At 43.5% G+C, this 22,506-nt stretch overlaps 1 protein-coding gene across 2 annotated transcripts in view; it reads right to left on the reverse strand.

Moving 5' to 3' along the window:
- LOC139377346 (catenin (cadherin-associated protein), delta 2b) overlaps nt 1-22,506 on the reverse strand; it is a 104,468-nt gene that overhangs the window by 17,859 nt on the left and 64,103 nt on the right. For both annotated transcript variants that reach the window (XM_071120370.1, XM_071120371.1), the window contains 3 exons: nt 9,269-9,401; nt 5,295-5,508; nt 796-979 (listed from right to left, as the gene is read on the reverse strand). In XM_071120370.1, the coding sequence (XP_070976471.1) occupies nt 796-979; nt 5,295-5,508; nt 9,269-9,401 (531 nt within the window). The remainder of the gene's footprint in view (nt 1-795; nt 980-5,294; nt 5,509-9,268; nt 9,402-22,506) is intronic.

Below are 22,506 nucleotides of genomic sequence, written 5' to 3' on the forward strand. Positions count from 1 at the left end.
TAAAATGAATAACCCCAGAATGAGCAGACAGGCAATGTATTAGCTAAGATCTCATTATTCTCCTTCACAGACGCTTCTCCTGCTGGTATGCAGGGGACGAGGTCCCAGATATCAAGAGTTGAAACACTTGACACACAGCCAATTGTCTTCTGATGCCAGCGTTATAACCAGAAAGCCCTTTGACAATATTCCAGAACTATAGAATGCTTTAATGCAGAGCAGGCATCTTTAAACCTCAAAGAGAGCTGACATGGCGTTTTCACACAACATCCCTCATAATGTGGGTAATTATGAACATGATACATGGGTTCACATAATCAGTCTGACACTTGTGGCATTCATTGTCTGTGATAAAACTTCCTTGATCAATAACCCTCATTTGTCAAGTCAATATTCACAATGAGAACAAAGCTTCCAAAGTATTCATGTGTGAAAGAGCAATGTGTTACATACTGCATTACCAACACAAAGGAACAAGCCAGGGATCGACAAAGCAGGAAGATATTGACCTGGTAGAAGCCGACTGCTCTCAGTAAAATCTACCCAGAGAAGAAGAGTTCAAGTTCCAAGTAGAGACCTTACCACCCATTGCATGTAAACTCAAGAGTTAACATACGCTGTCATGACTTGTGAACTTTAACCTCTGACCCTGCCACTGTGCTATCGCTCCTGCTTTGCTTTGGGGTCTATGATGGGTAACTGTAAAGGACTTAGTGACAACTGCTGATGTAAAAAGCTAGCAAATACATTTGATTGATTGATTGATTGACCCGAGGGTCTAGTAAGAGTACTGACCTGAGGCAGCCAGTGGCATTGCGGAGCACCTGGGAGGAGTGCAAGTGCAGCTTGCGGTCCTCCTGATGGGGCGAGGTGTCCCAGCCCGAGTGGGGGATGATGACAGCATTGGTCAGCACGGCCAGAGCATCCTGGATAATGGGCATCTTCAGGGCATCACACGACGACAGGTTCCACAGCACACCTGAACACAGAACATCAGATAGGATAAGATGTTGACGAACAGTGATTTAACGTGGGAGAATGGTCAGGAGGTATATTGCGCACATGAGAGTGGAAACTGTGCTGAATCGTACAGACTTTGTGAAGAAAAAAAGTTGAATATACCTCCTCTGAAATTGAAATAAGGATAATGTGTGACAACATTTTTCGAAACACTGAAAAGATACGGAAAGATTCTATAAATGTTTAATTACTTGTCATGCATATGTTTACAAAAGAGCATATTGCAGCCCCTAGTTTTGATTTAGTGAGAGGCCGTCGTGATTGTGCAATAAACTGGTCACCTAGGGCTTCATAGATTTGGATAATTTTTTCTGTAATTTCATGTGCAACCAGCCAACCTACCAATTACATTCCAATCCAGCGGCTTTGGCACAGACTGTATGCGTAACCTACACAGAGACAGGGAGGAAGCTCTCTCTCTGCAGCTGGGCTCTCCTCTCTCCTCTTTAACCACACTGACTACGACTTCAGTCTTCCTCCTCAATCTCGGGTGCTTTGCTGAACACTGAACAGAGGCACTACGTGTCCACAGAGAGTATCTCACATCCCAGTTTACATATGACTTCAACTGAACCTGAATTACAGCAGCTGTATGATGATACCAAAATAACATTCCTCATAATACACTGAACAAAAATATAAACACAACATGCAACAATTTCAAAATGTTACTGAGTTACAGGTCATATAAGGAAATCAGTCAATTGAAAGAAATTCATTAGGCCCTAATCTATGGATTTCACATGACTGGGAATACAGATATGCATCTGTTGGTCACAGATACGGGGTGTGGATTAGAAAATCAGTCCGTATCTGATGTGACCACTATTTGCCTCATGCAGCGCGACACATCTCCTTCACATAGAGTTGATCAGGCAGTTGATTGTGGCCTGTAGAATGTTGTCCCACTCCTCTTCAATGGCTGTGCGAAGTTGCTGGATAATGGCAGTAACTGGAACACGCTGTCATACACTTCAATCCAGAGCATCCCAAACATGCTCAATGGGTGACATGTCTGGAGAGTATGCAAGCCATGGAAGAACTGGAACACGGCGACGGATGAATGGCATGACAATGGGTCTCAGGATTTCATCACAGTATCTCTGTGCATTGAAATTGTCATCAATAATATGCAATTGTGTTCATTGTCCGTAGCTTAACCTCACCGCCACCATGGGTCATTCGGTTCAAAACGTTGATGTTGCTGATGTCACCCACATGACACCATACACATTGTCTGCAATCTGCCCGGTACAGTTGAAACCGGGATTCATCCGTGAAGAGCACACTTTCCCAGCGTGCCAGTGGCCATCAAAGGTGAGCATTTGACCAGTTGTTTTCGACGTCGAACTGCAGTCAAGTCAAAACCCTGGTCAGGATGACGAGCATGCAGATGAGCTTCCCTGAGACGATTTCTGACAGTTTGTGCAGAACATCTTGGGTTGTGCAAACCCACAGTTTCATCAGCTGTCTAGGTGGCTGGCGTCAGACAATCCCGTAGGTGAAAAAGCTGGACGTGAAGGTCCTGGGCTGGAATGGTTACATGTGGTCTGCGATTGTGAGGCCGGTTGGACGTACTGACAAATTCTCTAAAACAACATCGGAGGAGGCTTATGGTAGAGAAATGAACATTCCATTTTCTGGCAACAGCTCTGGAGAGCATTCCTGCAGTTAGCATGCCAATTGCACGCTCCCTCAAAACTTGAGACATCTGTGGCATTGTGTTATGTGACAAAACTGCACATTTTAGAGTGGATTTTTATTGTCCCCGGCACAAAGTGCACCTGTGTAATGATCAGCTTCTTTATATGCCACACCTGTCAAGTGGATTAATTATCTAGGCAAAGGAAAAATGCTCACTAACAGGGATATAAACTATTTTGTGAACAAAATTTGAGAGAAATAGGCTTTTAGTGAGTATGGAACATTTTATTTTAGCTCATGAAAAATGGGACAGTTGTGTTTATATTTTTGTTAAGTATAATAAAAAGACAACCGAGTCATGTGTCACCATAAATTGCTTTCAATAGGATGTGGTCGGAACATTGCCATGGATGGTGTTAAGGGGTGAGCAGCCGCTGTCAGCCAAAGGTCGAGATACACACACAGCACAAGAGCTGGCCAATTATCTATAAGAGGAGAGAGGAAGGGGGAGGAGGAGGAAGAGGAGAGGGTCCTTCACTCCACAACACTCCATACCACTGTGATTTGTTGAGAGGGCTCACACACACACACACACACACACACACACACACACACACACACACACACACACAGAGATTGTAATGACCTTGACAGCTGGCCCAACACATTATAATTCTTGTTGACCTTCACCGTGTCATGTCCCTCCCAGGACACTGTAGCATTTATGATTGCAATTACCAGTGATGAGGCAGACAGTCACTCTTCACCCGTTCCTCTCACAACAACAATGTAATTACACAGATCTACTTTCGTCTTATCAGTTATGTTGGGATGTTGTCCTTGTGGTCTGCTCTGCATCAAAATAACTAGCTGCGTTGCTCATAATTAGTGGAGACAGTAATCTTACAGAGAGCATCACTTTACCGCGCTCGGGGCGGCGCACAACATTTCTGTGTTTTCAAAAATGAAAGGGCTGCTGCCTAGAGTGGCGGCAGGCTCGGCGCATAATAACTACCTATAACATATTTTTTTTATTTCGCCTGACAGATGAAAGAGGTTAATTGCCTCAGCCTTACATCATCGGGGAGGAAATGCGGTGCGGGGGGTGCTAGGTGGGGAGCGAGAGCATCATTACATGGGGAGAAAGTGGGCCGTCTGCAGAACTGGACCAAAATTAACTCTACAGGGGGCTGTGGAAGGTGAGGGCACTGTGCAGGTTGTCAAGGTGACGGAAAAGGAATTTGAGGAAGGAGCCTGTGGTTTTGATGTGGTTCAGGTGAGGCAGCCGCCGTGTCGCAAGTCCGCAGTCAAGTGGCAAAGGACTGATTCAGTGCAGATGACGTTCTAATTAAATCAGCCACTCTATAGTGAGCCACCAGGGTACCAAATGTACACGGAGTGTACAGAGCATCTCCGTATGTCTATGAATTGTTGTCTGTAGATGGCTGTACATTTCTACATTTCAATCTCATCCAACTACTCTACTTTTCAATTAATCTACTCCAAGAACTACAGAAGGACAACTTGATTAACCATAATCCAGCACGACCACATCTCATCCACCCCTCCACTAAACTAGACTAATTGCGTCCTGGCTGTGTAAGTGCAGCAACATGGGTCCCTGATGTCACTTGGAGTCCAGGACACAATCCACATCTCTAATCTCAGGAGACAAGAAATCTGCCATTTAAAAGAGCTTTATTCCCGCTAAATAATCATCTTTAGCTCCCAAGGGGGGTGGTTGCTAGAGCAGCAGAGAAAACAACAACCTGGCTTGGCTTCCTGTGATGTCATAAACCGCCGCTACCGCTTCCCTAAGTAGGGTGCCTCCTGGCAGTCGGTGGCACAGGGAAGGCTGGGAGATGGAGAGAAACGGGTAAATAGTCCCGTTAATCCCTGCCCAGTCACAGGGAGGGGAGAGGAGGCGCAGGCGGTCACTGTGACTCTGATTTAAACAGCCAGAAGAGAAGAAGTGAAGAGGCAGAATTCCTCTGGGCCGGGAAGGTTTTCTGATGCCTGATTAATTTGTGACAGGAGGGACTCTGTGTTCCGTGCGTTGAACTGCTTTCTCATTTATATGGTAATCTCCTTTAAGACAGCACCAGCACAAACCGTTTATTTCCAACGCATTTCCAGGCTCAGAATCCTCTCTACAGTAAAAAATAAATAATAAAATAATGCCCTCTATAAACATGACTAGGGGATTTAACCTCTCACTTGTTATTGACTAAGTACATTTAGGCAATGTTTCAATTAGAACAGCGCTCCTTTAATAGATAATAGCACCATGCAAGTATTACATCATATTGTATTTAATAAAATATAGGAATTTTCTATCCAGTAAGTCATTTGCGGATATTAGTTTTAACCACTGCTTAACCACCACTAAGGATGTTGATGTGAAAAGTCCCTTTGTGATTCTTCACCACTATAGCCTTCAGTAGTTGTTAGTTATCCAGCTCCCAGTACCAATGTCCTGTTAAATTCAGCTTGTGTATAAACTCTAGATATAAGCATCCAGGTAAAATGCTTAATAACTTTCTATAAGCAGGTATGAGCCTTTATAATGTCATATAGCAAGGCTATGTTATGTCTCTCTTTGTAAAAATGTAGCACCAAACTCTGTTCACCTGTAAGCAGCTCCCTGATCTCCACATCGGTGGTCTTCCTCAGCAGGCGGACCAGGGCTGGGATCCCGCCACAGTTCTTCAGGGCGATCTTGTTGTCATCGTTGGCCTTTCCGTACACCAGGTTTCTCAGAGCTCCACAGGCGCTGCGGTGCACGTCGGTCATCCTGTGATCCAGCAGATCCACCAGCAGCTGGATTCCTCCCTGCCTTCGGATCTGGTGAGAGGAACAGGGAGAGGAGAGAAAAGGAGGACGTTAGTGGATCATAACGAATCGATCAAGACTAGATCAAAATTAATAGATAGACAAAGAACAGTACAAACATGCATGCAATAGTGTAGCTAGCAGTTCAATTTTACAAACTGTCTGCCACAGAAGTCATCTATAGTTTTCAGTATTGACAACAATATCCCTGGAGGCATCCCTATGAATCCTGTTCTTTATTTCACTCAGGTACATTTCCTCTATAAATCAACTAGAGCCAGATCAGACAGTTCCTTCCTCCCTCATTACTCTAGAGCAGGGGTCCTCAAATCCTACCCTACGAGGTCCGGAGCCTGCTGGTTTTCTGTTCTACCTAATAATGAATTACACTCATCTGGTGTCCCAGGTCTAAATCAGTCCCTGATTAGAGGGGAACAATGAAAAGACTGCAGTGGAAGTGGCTTCGAGGTCCAGAGCTGAGCTTGAGGGCTCTAGAGTCACGTGGCTGCATATTAGTGCTGAACGATTAGTGCTTTTTGAGGTCGGTTCAGTTTCGGTTCGATTATAAAAAATCTTGATGTTTTATTATTTACATTAAATGGGCTATGCATTATGTGGGTTGAATGCTGTAACAACATAGAATAAAACAAATAAATAAAAAGTCCCATGATGGTAGTGACTGCCTATTACTGCTTATCACTTAATCATAATTTATTCACATTACTTTACTTTAATAAAATGTTATACATCTGTTTATTTGATGACTTTATTATTTAATTCCAAATCATCATCTCATCTCTATAGAGCTGCTTCCTATGCTGTCTGACAAAATCACTATTTTCTTCAAAGTAAATAAGCCATAGTTTTATGAATGTTTAATACCAACTATCAATCTCTTAGATCATGTATTTTAAGGTAGAGATACCTTGTGAAGCAACAGCTGCTCTCTATATTACCTCACGATCGCGCATTCTTCTATCTTCCGTAGCACGCGTAAAAGAAACACACACCGGACAAGTAGATACGCAATGGATCATGGTCATTGTAGTTAATTAATATGTTTTCTGCACTAAACTATGTAGAATATTGGCCTGTTGGAAACTACAACTAACTCCCAACTACATGGCAAAGTTTAGACTGGATTGATTTATCTCTAGAAAAACTGCAATGTGTGCATTGAGCTCACAGAAAAAAAACGAACCAAATGGAATTCAAATAATTCAACCAATGTCGGTCAGTTGTTTAAAAATGAAAAAATAACAGACATTTTGGATCATCTGCACACAGACAGACAGACCAAGGAAACACTGTCACAGAGCGACAGAGGACAGAGTGACATATTGACAGAGTGACAGAGGAAGTGAGATAAGACGACCAGGTAGAGTGTCACAAACATACGTACAGACGTGTGCGTACGCACGCACACCAGGGGAGTTGTGCCAACAGTCAGCAGATGTGCTGCTAGGCCCAACAGAATGGATCAGCACTGCTGCTCTTGCTGTCCATCTCAACTCCAATTAAACACAGAGGAGAAAAACCATTACAAATCAGAGCCTGTTTATCTGGGTGCTCTGTTGGCAAAGGTGATAGACACTGGCTCACAAGATTGCAGGCTACATACAGTACATGCTGCCATTATCCAGTGCATGCTGTATATTCCCTTCTGTTTATGAAGACACTGACTTACTATACAAATGTCCCTCCTTCATCTCCATTGCTCTACTGTTACTAAAATAGAGTGCCCATTAAATAGTAATTTCCTTCACACAGCCTTCTGCTCCAAAAATAACCAAGATACTGCTAGGCGAGACAAGGTACCATGATGACACACACAGCTACAGTGCATCGCCTCGCAGTACTATAAATACACGACATGACCAGAAGTATGTGGACACCTGCTTGTCGAAAGTCTCATTCCAAAATCATGGGCATTAATATGGAGTTGTCCCCCTTTCGCTGCTAATACTAGATGTGGGAACATCGCTCTGGGGACTTGCTTCCATTCAGCAACAAGAGCATTAATGAGGTCGGGCACTGATGTTTGGCGGTTAGGCCTGGCTCGCAGTCGGCGTTCCAATTCATCCCGAAGGTGTTCAATGGGGTTGAGGTCAGGGCTCTGTGCAGGCCAGTCAAATTCTCCCACACCAATCTCGACAAACCATTTTTGTATGGACCTCGTGCAAAAGGGCATTGTCATGCTGAAACAGGATAGGGCCTTCCCCAAAGTGTTGCCACAAAGTTGAAAGCACAGAATCGTCTAGAATGACATTGTATGCTGTTGCGTTAAGATTTCCCTTCACTGGAACTAAGTGGCCTAGCCCGAACCATGAAAAACAGCCCCAGACAATTATTCCTCCTCCACCAAACTTTACAGTTGGCACTATGCATTGGGGCAGGTAGCGTTCTCCTGGCTTCCACCAAACCTAGATTTGTTCGTCAGACTGCCAAATGGTGAAGCGTGATTCATCACTCCAGAGAACATGTTTCCACTGCTCCAGAGTCCAATGGCGGCGAGTTTCACACCACTCCAGCCAACGCTTGGCATTGCGCATGGTGATCTTAGGCTTGTGTACGGCTGCTCGGCCATCAAAACCCATTTCATGAAGCTCCCGATGAACAGTTCTTGTGCTGACGTTGCTTCCAGAGGCAGTTTGGAACTCAGTAGTGAGTGTTGCAACCGAGGATAAACAATTTTTATCTACAGCACTCGGTGGTCCACAACTGACTAAGCCGTTGTTGCTCCTAGAAGTTTCCACTTCACAATAACAGCATTTACAGTTGACCTGGGCAGCACTAGCAGGGAAGAAATTTGACGAACTGACTTGTTGGAAAGGTGGCATCCTATGACGGGGCCACGTTGAAAGTCACTGAGCTCTTCAGTAAGGCCATTCTTCTGCCAATGTTTGTCTATGGAGATTGCATGGCGGTGTGCTCGATTTCATACACCTGTCAGCAATGAGCTGAAATAGCCGAATCCACTAATTTGAAGGGGTGTCCACATACTTTTATAGTTTTATACTTTTACTTTTTAATTTTTTTTATAGTATATGTATGTGTGTCTATATCTGTGTATGTGTGATTGCCAAGGTGTGTGCGTGAATGTGTGTGTGGTGTGTGTGTCTGCCCATGCTGCCTGTGATATATCTGTCTGAGAGAGGCGATGAGATGAGCATCAGCAGTGTTCCAGGAAAAGGTATCCGCTGACCTAATGACTTTCTTCCAATCCCTCCAAGACAGCATCTCACTTGCAACTCATCCCTCCATCTCCACCTCCCCCATCTCACCATCCCTCCACCTCACCATCCCTCCACCTCACCCAGCCAACGTCCCCACATATTACACACAGACATGACACCACCAAGCTATCCAACATTAGGGTGAGGAAAGTCAGGTGAGGCAAGATCAGGCAATACTATCTGACCATTAATGTGAGGAGAATTCACAATTCTAGCACCTGGGATAGATCCTGAGCTAGAATTGTGAATTATTCTCGAAAAAGTTTTCACAAAAGATATAGATTTTAGATGATGTACTGAACATGAAGGTGGAGGCGGACTTTGCTATGTTTCATAAGTTTCAAATGAAACAACAGCTGCCCAGGGCCATCCCACTGACCGATTCGGACTTTTTTTAAGCCCAATGTGTTAGCCACGGATTTAACAACTTTATGGGGCATATACATTTCATAATGTGTAGCAATGGATGCAGGTGTCCCCGCTAGCACATGGCAGTAGAAATGTATGAGTAGCCATATCGGCCTGGTGCAGGTTACCTCAGACTTGATCTTGTTGTCTCCGAAGCACAGGTGTTGGAGGTAGGCTGCAGCGTTGGACTGGACCGAGGGGAACTGGTGTTGCAGCATCTGAATCACCTCAGGCAGCTCTGGGTCTCTCCAGCCAAACTCCCTGCAGGGGACCACGGGAAACACAGGGATGAATACAGAACAACACTGGATCTGTACAGGCAGCTGCATCCTAAATGGCACCCTATTCCCTATTTAGTGCACTACTTTTGACCAGGGCCCATAAGGTAGTGCACCACATAGGGAATAGAGTGCCATTTGGAACTCAGAACAAGCATCGCAATACAGTGCTAAACAAAACACTCACTCACTGTCTATTATACTGCAATCTTCAATCTATCTTTTCAGATGACTGCAATCTGGTGATTACTGTACGTGGTAAATTGCAGAAGCTGTTGCGGTGGTAATTCCTATAAGTGGTGTTTTGGTATAATGCATAATGCATGCATAATCAATTTCTGCATTACAGAAAATAATAAGGCACCTTTTTGTTCTCTCTTTCTTTTGAAGGCCTTTGGTTTGGTTTATTGTGTGTGTAGCAATGTTCATCTATGACTACTAAGTTAGACACTAAGGTTACATTGCATTGAGGTTCACTTACAGAGCAGAAAAACAGTGACACATGACATATGCATTGTCCATTTAAAACAAACATCGGCATGAATAATGAACAACGTAATATGCTTGTTGAGCATGAAAAATCTTGCGTGTGTGTGACATATTTGCCAAACAAACCACCCCCATAGCACATAACCCCCCTAGTGTGAATTTTTTTTTTTAGTTCTAAGAGATATTCAAATCAAGAACGAGGCTTGTTTTCTATTCCCACAAGTTCTGAATTAAATCATTCACTAGAGAATGATAAAGGCTAGAACTGAATCCCTACTCTTGGCGAATGAGAGATACTTTCATCCAGCATTATCCTCTGGCGATGCGAGCGATGGTGCTTTAGTGCGTTAGCCTGAGGCTAGCTATGGACTGTCAGAGCACCCTGTCATCCCCCTGACCACCGTGTTACCCCACTACCACACCTCTCTTATCGGCACACCTACAGAGACAGACAGACAAAGAGGGAGAGACAGAGAGAGAAAGAGAGAGAGAGACACACACTGGTGCAAAGGCAGCACCCTCCCTGTACACACCTTCCAGCACCTGTCCAACCTCAAACCATCACAGCTGTCTGCAATCAGGCCTTTTAGTTTGTCAGTTAGCTCTCTCACTGACAACACAGATGCCCCAGTTCTGGCTTCTCAACTCCACATGTCACCGGCTCTCAAAGACCGAGAATCAATTGCATTAACGAGTGGGTTCACGTAAGAGAGAAAGAGAGAGAGAGAGTGTTTTGATGAGGGAGAGACATGTGCGATAGAGAGAGAGAGAGAGAGAGAGAGAGAGAGAGAGAGAGAGAGAGAGAGAGAGAGAGAGAGAGAGAGAGAGAGAGAGAGAGAGAGAGAGGAGGGGGAAGAGAGGAAGAGAAATGTGAGAAGGAGGGAGATGAGGGGGGAATATAGAGATGTGAGAGAGAAGGAGAGATGTGTGAGGGAGCGAGAGAGAGAGCAAGCGAGAGACAAGGTGTGAGAGAGATGAAAACTAGGAACAGAGAGCTAATTCTGATCCAAAAGGCTTGGAAGCTGCGGAGCCGCCACAGTCAGTGATGTACACACTACGACGGGTAAGAGCCTCAGGAACATTTCATCTCCTCACAATCCTTCTCCCAGCAATACCAACCACTACTAATGTGAGAAAGGGAGAAATGGAAGAAGCCACGACCATTTACAAAGAAAGAGAAATGTTAACTTTCAAAAAGGTCAACGGAGTGATGGGGGTCTAGTTGGGATTCTCTCTGACCTCAATCACATAAAACAAAACCCAGATAAATAAAACACCAGGGAGCCCAGCTCTCAACGTCTCTTCTGAGCCTCTTCAGAATTGTCACAATGAAAGTGGTGTTTCAAACGGTAGGGGAGCAGTGTACCAACCAAACACTGTGGAATATCATTCCATTTCCAGAATACATGGTCAGTTGTGAAGACTCCCTGCACCCTTCTACCAAGCATCTTAACCCCACACTAGTGGGCACTGGGCATGCGCAGTACAGTTCCGGCATTAGCTAGGCTCCATTGTTACCCAACTGAGCACTTATTGTTGAGTGATTGGAGCTGACTGGTGTGCAGTCGTCAGAAATGATTGCCCGTGAATATAATTCATCAAAGGGAATGAATGCAGAGGAGCGGGGAGGGATTGAGATCCTTTTGTTTAAAAAAATTGACCAATGGGAGAAAGTACGTTTCAAAAGTTTATTTTTTTTCTCCTCTCATCGCTGATGATTATGAAGCTTGATCACATACTCTGTGGTGTGTCCCTGTGAGGCATGGTTGCATTAGCAAACACTTTCATCCATAGCCATATTAATCTGTCTATTAACCAGTGGTGTAAAGTATTTACAGTACATTCAGAAAGTATTCAGACCCCTTGATGTTTTCCACGTTTTGTTACATTACTGTAACGCCTGTCGTCGGAAGGAGAGGACCAAAGCGCAGCGTGAAAAGTGTTCATGATTTTTTTATTATCAAAAAACACTCGAACAAAGTAACAAAACGAAAGCGAACAGTTCTGTCAGGTAACAGAGACTAAACAGAAAATAACTACCCACAAACACAGGTGGGAAGAAAGGCTGCCTAAGTATGATCCCCAATCAGAGACAACGATAGACAACTGCCTCTGATTGGGAACCATACTCTGCAAAAAAAAGAAATAGACAAACATAGAATGCCCACCCCAAATCACAACCTGACCTAACCAAATAGAGAAATAAAAAGGCTCTCTAAGGTCAGGGCGTGACAATTACAGCCTTATTCTAAAATTTATTAAATTGTTTTTTTCCTCCTTGTCAATCTACACACGATACCCCATAATGACGAAGCAAAAACAGATTATTTTAAATGTTGTAAAATGTATTAAAAATAAAATAATAAAATATCACATTTACATAAGTATTCAGTCCCTTTACTCAGTACTTTGTTGAAGCACCTTTGACAGTGATTAAAGCCTCAAGTCTTCTTGGTTATGACACTACAAGCTTGGCACAGCTGTATTTTGGGAGTTTCTCCCATTTTTCTCTGCAGATCCTCTCAAGCTCTGTCAGGTTGGATGGGAAGCGTTGCTGCTCCAGAGATGTTTGATCGGGTTCAAGTTCTGGCTCTGACTGGGCTACTCAAGGACATTCAGAAACCTGTCCCGAAGCCACTCCTGCGTTGTCTTGGCTGTGTGCTTAGCGTTGTTGTCCTGTTGGAAGGTGAACCTTCACCCCAGGCTGAGGTCCTGAGCGCTCTGGAGCATGTATTCATCAAATAAAATCAAATGTTATTTGTCACATACACATGGTTAGCAGATGTTAATGTGAGTGTAGTGAAATGCTTCTGCTTCTAGTTCCCGACAGTGCAGTAATATCTAACAAGTAATCTAACAATTCCCCAACAACAACCTAATACACACAAATCTAAAGGGGTGAATGAGAATATGTACATGCAAGTATATGGATGAGCGATGGTTGAGCGGCATAGGCAAGGTGCAATAGATGGTATTAAAATACAGTGTATACATGTGATATGAGTAATGTAAGATATGTAAACATTATTAAATTGGCAATATTTAGAGTGGCATTGTATAAAGTGAATAGTGATCCATTTATTAAAGTGGTCAGTGATTGGGTATTAATTGTAGGCGGCAGCCTCTCTGAGGTAGTGATGGCTGTTTAGCAGTCTGATGGCATTGAGATAGAAGCTGTTTTTCAGTCTCTCGGGCCCAGCTTTGTTGCACCTGTACTGACCTCACCTTCTGGATGGTAGCGGTGTGAATAGGCAAATGCTCGGGTGGTTGATGTCCTTGATGATCTTTTTGGCCTTCCTGTGAAGGCGTTGTAGGTGTCATGGAGGGCGGTGCAGTTGCAGTACCAGGCTGAGATACAGTATGCACTCGATTGTCCATCTGTAAAAGTTTGTCAGGGTTTTAAGTGACAAGCCAAATTTCTCCAGCCTCTTGAGGTTGAAGAGGCACTGTTTGCCCCTTCTTCACCACACTGTCTGTGTGGGTGGACCATTTCAGTTTCTCCACTGCTATCCCTTCAATGTGGATAGGGGGGTGCTTCGTCTGTTGTTTCCTTAAGTCCACGATCATCTCCTTTGTTTTGTTGACGTTGAGCGAGAGGTTGTTTTCCTGACACCACACTCCGAGTGCCCTCACCTCCTCCCTGTAGGCTGTCTCGTCGTTATTGGTAATCAAGCCCACTACTGTTGTGTCGTCTGCAAACTTCATGATTGAGTTGGAGGCGTGCATGGCTACGCAGACATGGGTGAACAGGGAGTACAGGAGGGGGCTAAGCACGCACCCTTGTGGGGCCCCAGTGTTGGGGGTCATCACCACCTGGGGGTGGCCCGTCAACAAGTCCAGGACCCAATTGCTCAGGGCAGGGTTGAGACCCAGGGCCTCCAGCTTGATGATGAGCTTGGGTACTATGGTGTTGAATGCTGAGCTGTAGTCAATGAACAGCTTTCTTACATAGGTATTCCTCTTGTGCAGATTGGATAGGGCAGTGTGCAGTGTGATGGCAATTGCGTCGTCTGTGGACCTGTTGGAGCGGTAGGCAAACTGAAGTGGGTCTAAGGTGGAGGTGATATGATCTTTGACTAGTTTCTCAAAGCACTTCATGACAGAAGTGAGTGATTTAGGTAGTCATTTAGTTCTGTTATCTTTGCCTTCTTGGGTACAGGAACAATGGTAGCCATCTTGAAACATGTGGGGACAACAGACTGGGATAGGGAGCGATTGAATATGTCCGTAAACACCCCAGCCAGCTGCTCTGTGCATGTGCTGAGGACACGGCTAGGGATGCCGTCTGAGCCAGCAGCTTTGCGAGGGTTAACACGTTTAAATGTTTTACTCACGTCAGCCACGGAGAGGGAGAGGGGGGGCAGTCCTTGTTAGCGGGCCACGACGGTGGCACTGTATAATCACCAAAGCGGGCAAAGAAGGTGTTTAGTTCTCTGCAATCGTGACATCGGTGTCCATTACGTGTCTGGATTTATTTTTGTAGTCCGTGATTTCCTGTAGACCCTGCAACATATGTCTTGTGTTTGAGCCGTTGAATTGCGACTCCACCTTGTCCCTGTACTGGAATTTTGCTTGTTTGATTGCCTTGCGGAGGGAATAACTACACTGTTTATATTCAGACATATATCCAGACCTCTTTCCATGGTTAAATGCGGTGAATCGCGCTTTCAGTTTTGTGCGAATGCCGCCATCCATTCACAGTTTCTGGTTAGGGTAGGTTTTAATAGTCACAGTGGGTACAACATCTCCAATGCACTTCTTTATTAACACACTCATAGAGTCAGCGTATTGGTCGATGTTGTTCTCAGAAGCTGACCGGAACATATTGATCTAAACAATCTTGAAGCGTGGCTTCCGATTTGTCGGACCCGAGTTGAATGGTTGTTGTCACTTGTACATCCTGTTTGAGTTTCTGCCTTTAAGACGGAAGGAGCAAGATCGCTTCATGGTCGGATTTGCCGAAGGGAGGACGGGGGAGGGCTTTGTATGCATCGCGGATTTTAGAGTAGCAGTGGTCGAGGGTATTGCGCATGCGGGTAGCACAATAAATATGCTGGTAGAATTTAGGCAGCCTTGATCTCAAATTTGCTTTGTTAAAATTCCCAGCTACAATAAATGCAGCCTCAGGATGTATGGTGTCCAGTTTGCATATAGTCCAGTGAAGTTCCTTGATGGCAGTCTTGGTGTCTGCTTGAGGGGGAATGCACACAGCTGTCACTATAACTGATAAGAATTCTCTTGGTAGGTAAAATGGCCGGCATTTGATTGTAAGAAATTCTAGATCGGGTGAGCAGAAGGACTTGAGTTCCTGTGTGTTGTTATGATTACACCATGAGTCGTTAATCATAAAGCATACACCCCCTCCCATCCTCTTCCCAGAGAGGTGTTTATCTCTGTCGGCGCGATGCATGGAGAAGCCCGGTGGCTCTCTGGAATGCAACCCTTGCTCGAATTTCAGATACCTTGTTGTCAAGAGACTGGACATTGGCTAGTAGTATACTCTGGAGCGGTGGGCGTTGTGCACGTCTACGGAGCCTGGCCAGGTGGCCGCTTCGTCTGCCCCTTCTGTGCCATCGTTGTTTTGGATCGACTACTGGAATTAGATTCATTGTCCTGGGTGGAGGTCCGAACAAAGGATCAACTTCGGGAAAGTCATATTCCTGGTCATAATGTTGATAAGTTGATGTTGTTCTTATATCCAATAGTTCTTCCCGGCTGTATATAATAAGACTTAAGATTTCCTGGGGTAACAATGTAAGAAATAATACATTAAAAAAACAAAATACTGCATAGTTTCCTAAGAACTCGAAGTGAGGCGACCATCTCTGCCTGCACCATCATCAGTTGTGGATCTGTCTGTACTTTGCTCCATTCATCTTTCCCTCAATCCTGACTAGTCTCCCAGTCCCTACCTCTGAAAAACATATCCACAGCATGATGTTGCACCACCATACTTCACCGTAGGTGAAGCGGGATCCCAAGCGGGATGTCATGTGCTTTTTACTGAGGAGTGGCTTCCGTCTGGTCACTCCTTGATTGGTGGAGTGCTGCAGAGATGGTTGTCCTTCTGGAATGTTCTCCAATCTCCACAGAGGAACACTGGAGCTCTATCAGAGTGACCATCGGGTTCTTGGTCACCTCCCCGATCAAGGCCCTTCTCCCCCGATTGCTCAGTTTGCCTAGGCGGCCAGCTCTAGGAAGAGTCTTGGTGGTTCTAAACTTCTTCTATTTAAGAATGATGGAGGCCACTGTGTTCTTATGGACCTTCAATGCTGCAGAATTTTTTTGGTACCCCTCCCCAGATCTGTGCCTCGTCACAATCCTGTCTCGGAGCTCTACGGACAATTCCTTCGACCTCATGGCTTGGTTTTTGCTCTGACATGCACTGTCAACTGTGGGACCTTATATAGACAGGTGTGTGCCTTTCCAAATCTTGTCCAATCAATTACATTTACCACAGACGGACTGCAATGAAGTTGTAGAAACATCTCAATGATGATCAACGGAAACAGGATGCACCTCAGCTCAATTTCAAGTCTCAAAAGTGTCTGAATACTTAGGTAAGTAAGGTATTTCTGTTTTTGTTATTTTATAAATTTGCTAAAATTGATAAAAACCTGTTTTTGCTTTGTCATGATGGAGTATTGTGTGTAGATTGATGAGGATGTTTTTTAAAAATCCATTTTAGAATAAGACTGTAAACATAACAAAATGTGGAAAAAGTCAAGGTCTCTGAATACTTTCTGAATGCACTGTAAGTAAAAATACTTTAAAGTACTAATTAAACCTGTACTTGACTATTTATATTTTGTCAACTTTTATTTTTACTCCACCACATTGCTAAAGAAAGTGGTGGTCCAATTCACACACTTATCAAGAGAAAATCCCTCGTAATCCCTACTGCCTCTGATCTGGCGTACTCACTAAACACACATGCTTCATTTGTAAATTATGTCTGAGTGTTGGAGTGTGCCCTTGACTCTCTGTAAATTTAAAACAACTTGAAAATCGTGCCATCTGGTTTGCCTTATGTAAGGAATTTGAAATAATCTATACTTTTACTCTCGGCACAATTTGGTGTAAGCATTTAGAAAGCCTCAGTTTCCCATCACTAGTGCATAGCACTGGGATTGAACACATGACCCTCGGAGCCGAAGCCTGCGGCATAAACTTTATACTAACTTTATCCACATTTATATATTTCCTTTTGTGCAACCCGAGCCGTTTCTTCTATCCAGATGTTCCATTGCCTGTGCTTCTTTCCTCTCTGGCAACTGAGTTAGGAAGGACGCCTATATCTTCGTAGTGACTGGGTGTATTGATACACCATCCAAACTGTAATTAATAACTTCACCATGCTCAAAAGGATATTTAATGTCTGCTTTTTCTTTTTTCTTTTTTTCTTTTCTTTTTCTTTTTTTACTCATCTAACAATAGATGTCCTTCTTTGCAAGGCATTGGAAAACATCCCTGGTCTTTGTGGTTGAATCCGTGTTTGAAATTCACTGCTTGACTGAGGGACCTTTAACCAAATACTTTTAGACTTTTACTCAAGTAGTATTTTACTGAGTGACTTTCACTATTACTTGAGTCATTTTCTATTATGGAATCTATACTTTTACTCAAGGTTGACAATTGGGTACTTTTTCCACCACTACTATTAACTAGCTATTGTCTGCTATGTACAGTACTATAATGATGATTACGTCTGTGCATATGAGCGTTTGTAGACCAAATACAATGATCTAAAGAGGATTTAACCTTGCATAAGTCACATATGGGTTAATTGGGCAATCGAAATGCTCAAAGAGTTTGTGCAAACTGCTGTATGTTTAATCATATCCAATTAGGAAGTAGGTCACTCGCTGAAACATCGCCTAGAGTCATTACAGTACTGTATTGTACATAGGGTTTTAAGTTCTTAAAGAGGCAATCTGCGATTGATAAATCAATTTTAGGACTTTTATATGAAAATACATGAGAGAAAAAAGAAGAAACACGCAAACTGCTCTGGCTAAAATCACTGCTCTTTATTAAGCTTTATGTATCGGCATCGAGGCCTTTGTCAGCTTTTTCATTTTTTCAGCTTTCTTCACTTTGTCATTATGGGGGTATTGTGTGTAGATGGGTGACAAAAATAAATAAATGTAATCCATTTTGAATTCAGGCTAGGACACAACAAAATGTGGAACAAGACAAAGGGTATGAATACTTTCTGAAGGCACTATAGTGCACTTCATTTGACCAGAGTCCTAGGCATTATGTGTCGGGGGGCTAGGGTCAGTTTGTTATATCTGGAGTACTTCTCCTGTCTTATCCGGTGTCCTGTGTGAATTTAAGTATGCTCTCTCTAATTCTCTCTTTCTTTCTCTCTCTCAGAGGACCTGAGCCCTAGGACCATACCTCAGGACTACCTGGCATGATGACTCCTTGCTGTCCCCAGTCCACCTGGCCGTGCTGCTGCTCCAGTTTCAACTGTTCTGCCTGTGATTATTATTATTTGACCATGCTGGTCATTAATGAACATTTGAACATCTTGGCCATGTTCCGTTATAATCTCCACCCGGCACAGCCAGACGAGGACTGGCCACCCCACATAGCCTGGTTCCTCTCTAGGTTTCTTCCTAGGTTTTGGCCTTTCTAGGGAGTTTTTCCTAGCCACCGTGCTTCTACACCTGCATTGCTTGCTGTTTGGGGGTTTAGGCTGGGTTTCTGTACAGCACTTTGAGATATCAGCTGATGTACGAAGGGCTATATAAATAAATTTGATTTGATGGTCAAGAGTAGTGCACTATATAGGGAATCGGATGCCATTTCAGACCTATGTCTGTGTTAGTTTAACTGTTTAGCCCACATCTATTGGGATAAATTAGGAGGCTCTGAAACCGAATGTGACGCATTGCTCTCAGATCCCCCAGTCAGCCAGACAGACACCGGGGGTGGATGAAGTGAACATAAATGGACCACTACAAGAGCGCCCAGGTCCAACCATTAAAATGGAGGTTATGGCTCTTATTTACAGCATCAGAGAGAGGGTAGAGCTCAGAATAGGACTCTAGTGGCCGTACTCCGTGTTGTAGTGTCTGAGATGTGGCCAATCAGACTGGATTAGCCTCAGCGGGAGAGTGCTCAAACCAACATCCCCAAGAACTCACATACACATGTATGTACACGCATGCACTCACGTGCGCATGCACGCACCCTCATTTGCACTCAAACACACACTTACACACAGACGCACGCATACACACACGTGCACACATGCAAGGATACACGTGCGCGCGCACAGACACGCACACACACTGGCCTATGACCACTGCATCTCCTTATCTAGAGCACAGTCAGACATGCATTACTTTACTATTGAATCTTACAGAATAGCAGTAAATAAAGAAACAAATGATGCATCCCAATGCACAGAGCAGCATATGAAAAACATTAATGCTGCTTATCTTGTACCGTACACTAGTACCGGCCTGAATTGATGTACCGTATATTCATTGTACTCATTCATTGCCCTCTGCGTAGCCGCGCTTTTCAGCTCCAATGACTGTTCTTCCTTAACCGCATTGGCCTTTCAAGAGGGCAAAGACGGATGTACAACTCGGACTCTGAATCATGAATATTAGGGGACACTAACTGCAGCGGGCGGCAGTATGATCAAATCCAGCCTCTCACCCTCATCACATAACCAGAGCCACAGCCACAGCCACAAAGGTTGCGTAGGCTCATCGATTCCTCAGGGACTCCAGTGCTGTGTTTGCCAGTTCACTTCTTCATTAGAAAATTACCCAAGGACCATTATTCATCCAAACGGCTGTGTAACCGCCTATGATAATGCCACTGTCCTCACATCTCATCTCATCCTCCCTCTTTAATCTCACACCCCAGCCCTGAAAGCTATAAAAGAGAGAAGCCTCGCTCAGTCAAATGATCTGAAAACATCATATGCTAACTTTGGTTAGTACATTTTATTTTACTCTAATTCTATACATGTACAGTACCTTCAGAAAGTATTCACACCCCTTGACTTTTTCCACATTTTGTTGTGTTACAGCCTGAATTAAAAATGAATCCTGGTTGCAGTAAGGCACTAAAGTAAAAATGCAAGAAATGTGTCAAAGAAATTAACTTTAGGTCCTAAATACAAAGCGATATGTTTGGTGCAAATCCAACACAACTCACCACTGAGTACCACTCTCCATATTGTATATTCAAACATAGTGGTGGCTGCATCATGTTATGGGTATGCTTGTAATCGTTAAGGACTGGTGAGTTTTTACAGGATAAAAAAGAAATGGAGAGAATGGAGGAAAACCTGGTTCAGTCTGCTTTCCACCAGACACTAGGAGATGAATTCACCTTTCAGCAGAACAATATCCTAAAACACAAGGTCAAATTTACACTGGAGCTTACCAAGACGACGGTGAATGTTCCTGAGTGGCCAAGTTACAGATTTGACTTAAATATGCTTGTAAATCTATGGCAAGACCTGAAAATGGTTGTCTAGCAATGATCAACAACCAATTTGACAGAGCTAGAAGAATTTTTAAAAGTGGCAAATGATGGCAAATGTTGCACAAACCAGTTGTGGAAAGCTCTTAAGAGACTTACTCTAACATGTATTGACTCAGGGGGTTAAATACTCATCTCATTAAGATATATGGTATTAGTGGGTTTTTTTTCATTTAATTTTTTACAAAATGTCAGAATTGTTCTTCTACTTTGACATAAGAGTATTTTGTGTAGATCGTTGACAAATAAATTCAAGAAAATCCATTTTAATCCCACTTTGTAACAACAAAATGTGGAAAAAGTCAAGGGGTCTTCCTGAAGGCACTGTATATTTATCTTTTTATCTATTTATCAGTGTTGGTACTGTAGTTTCTGAAATGTTGTCTATGTGTGTATTTCCATCTCAGCGCTCTCAGCGCTTTGAAGCAGAAAAGAGCGGTTTGCATAACACTTCACATGAGTTACATATCTGGGATCCAAATGGACTGATTCACAGTGATGAGCTTCATCCTCTCAGGAACAAACGACTGACTGATCAAAGAATCTGCTGAATTACAACCGAGCCGGCCAAGTCGACGAGCTCTCTCTCACACAGCATTGGGATAGCAGACTGGGATGTCTATAGCATGCATTCTAGAGTAGTGAAGTGTGAAGAGTAGTCAACTCCCTAAGTTGGCCTTCCAACAGCCTTCCTTTACTGAGGACTAAAATGGTAGCTTTTAACTTTAAACGCCACTCATTTTGTAAGAGCACATGCTATTGTAGTCATTTTCTCAAGGTCTCCCTCATGTCATCTCTAAAAAGCATACGGCAAAACGTTCCAGGTTGGCAGTGGAGCTGAGGCTCAGGCTGAATCCCCTCAGTAGTGTTAAATATGGCGAGTCACTGGATTGAAACTAACTCCTATGGTCGCAGACAGCTCGTCATTCAGGGCTTTGTTCAAAGGCAGCCAGGTGAACTTATCTGTCGGCTCCATAGCTGGGAACACTTGCACCAGAATACAGAATGCCATTCTTGAATGCCATCAAACAACCCCCCCCCCCCTTATAAATGATGTATTCTAAATGCATGGTTGGGCATTGTAATTAAAGACCATGGGAATGGGGTAGACATTTTAACTGAGTATGTTGTTGACTACTGTCTTGGGCCCAAATTATATTTCCTAAGACTTAAGGCTTGTACAATAGAGTGAACACAGCAGACACGTCAAAACTGTAAGCAACCCCGGCTGCCTTCCACCACAGAGAAATGACACAGAGGGAAAGGAAACATATTATTGATGACTCATGCAATCACTCAAATACACAGACAGACGGGGCCTTTCAGATTGGAAGACACACACAGTCATTCAAAGTGCATAACTTCATTCTTTGGCAAAAGGTGATATCAGATGTAAAAACACAGTATAGCTCTATTGTCGATGAGACACAATGATGTAAAATCATCCAACAAACATTTCCGAAAACATTTATGATTATTTTGGTTCAGCTTCACAATAAAGAAAAACTATACAATCCGACAGACCTTTACAATGTGACAGATGTAACAAAGCTGACCGATCCATTCAAATACTAATGAGTTCCATCGTATAAATATTTTAGTATCTGTAATTAACCATGTGTTAACTTGGCCACAATATCAGATGATGGACTGGTTGTGCAGAATTGATAGACAAGACTGAAGAGCAGCTAACGGTATACACATTGTACAAGGGAACACTGTTGAAGTGCAATAGTCCATGTAATTGCCCTCGTTCAATGTTCTAGTTTAGTTGTGCCAGTCAAGTGTGGACGGCGTTTAAACAAACACTTTCATGAGTAACTTGCTTCTCTGCTTCCTTTGTTGCTTTAATCCATCCACAGTCCTCCTGTCTAAACAGTATTGGATAGAGGCTATCAATGAGCTCCATAGACTAAGCTTTTCAAAGAACGTCAAAGTGCTAAGGGTTAAATGCTGTACATGTGTGACAGATGTCAAATGAATGTATGGATGTTAAAATGTGTTCACCTCCACAACGTGAGCATTGTCTCTGTGCCATAGCTTTGGTAAGAATGCACACACACACTGCCAGTAATGGTTCCTGG

Source organism: Oncorhynchus clarkii, chromosome 20 (assembly GCF_045791955.1).
Source record: "Oncorhynchus clarkii lewisi isolate Uvic-CL-2024 chromosome 20, UVic_Ocla_1.0, whole genome shotgun sequence".
Classification (NCBI taxonomy): domain Eukaryota; kingdom Metazoa; phylum Chordata; class Actinopteri; order Salmoniformes; family Salmonidae; genus Oncorhynchus; species Oncorhynchus clarkii.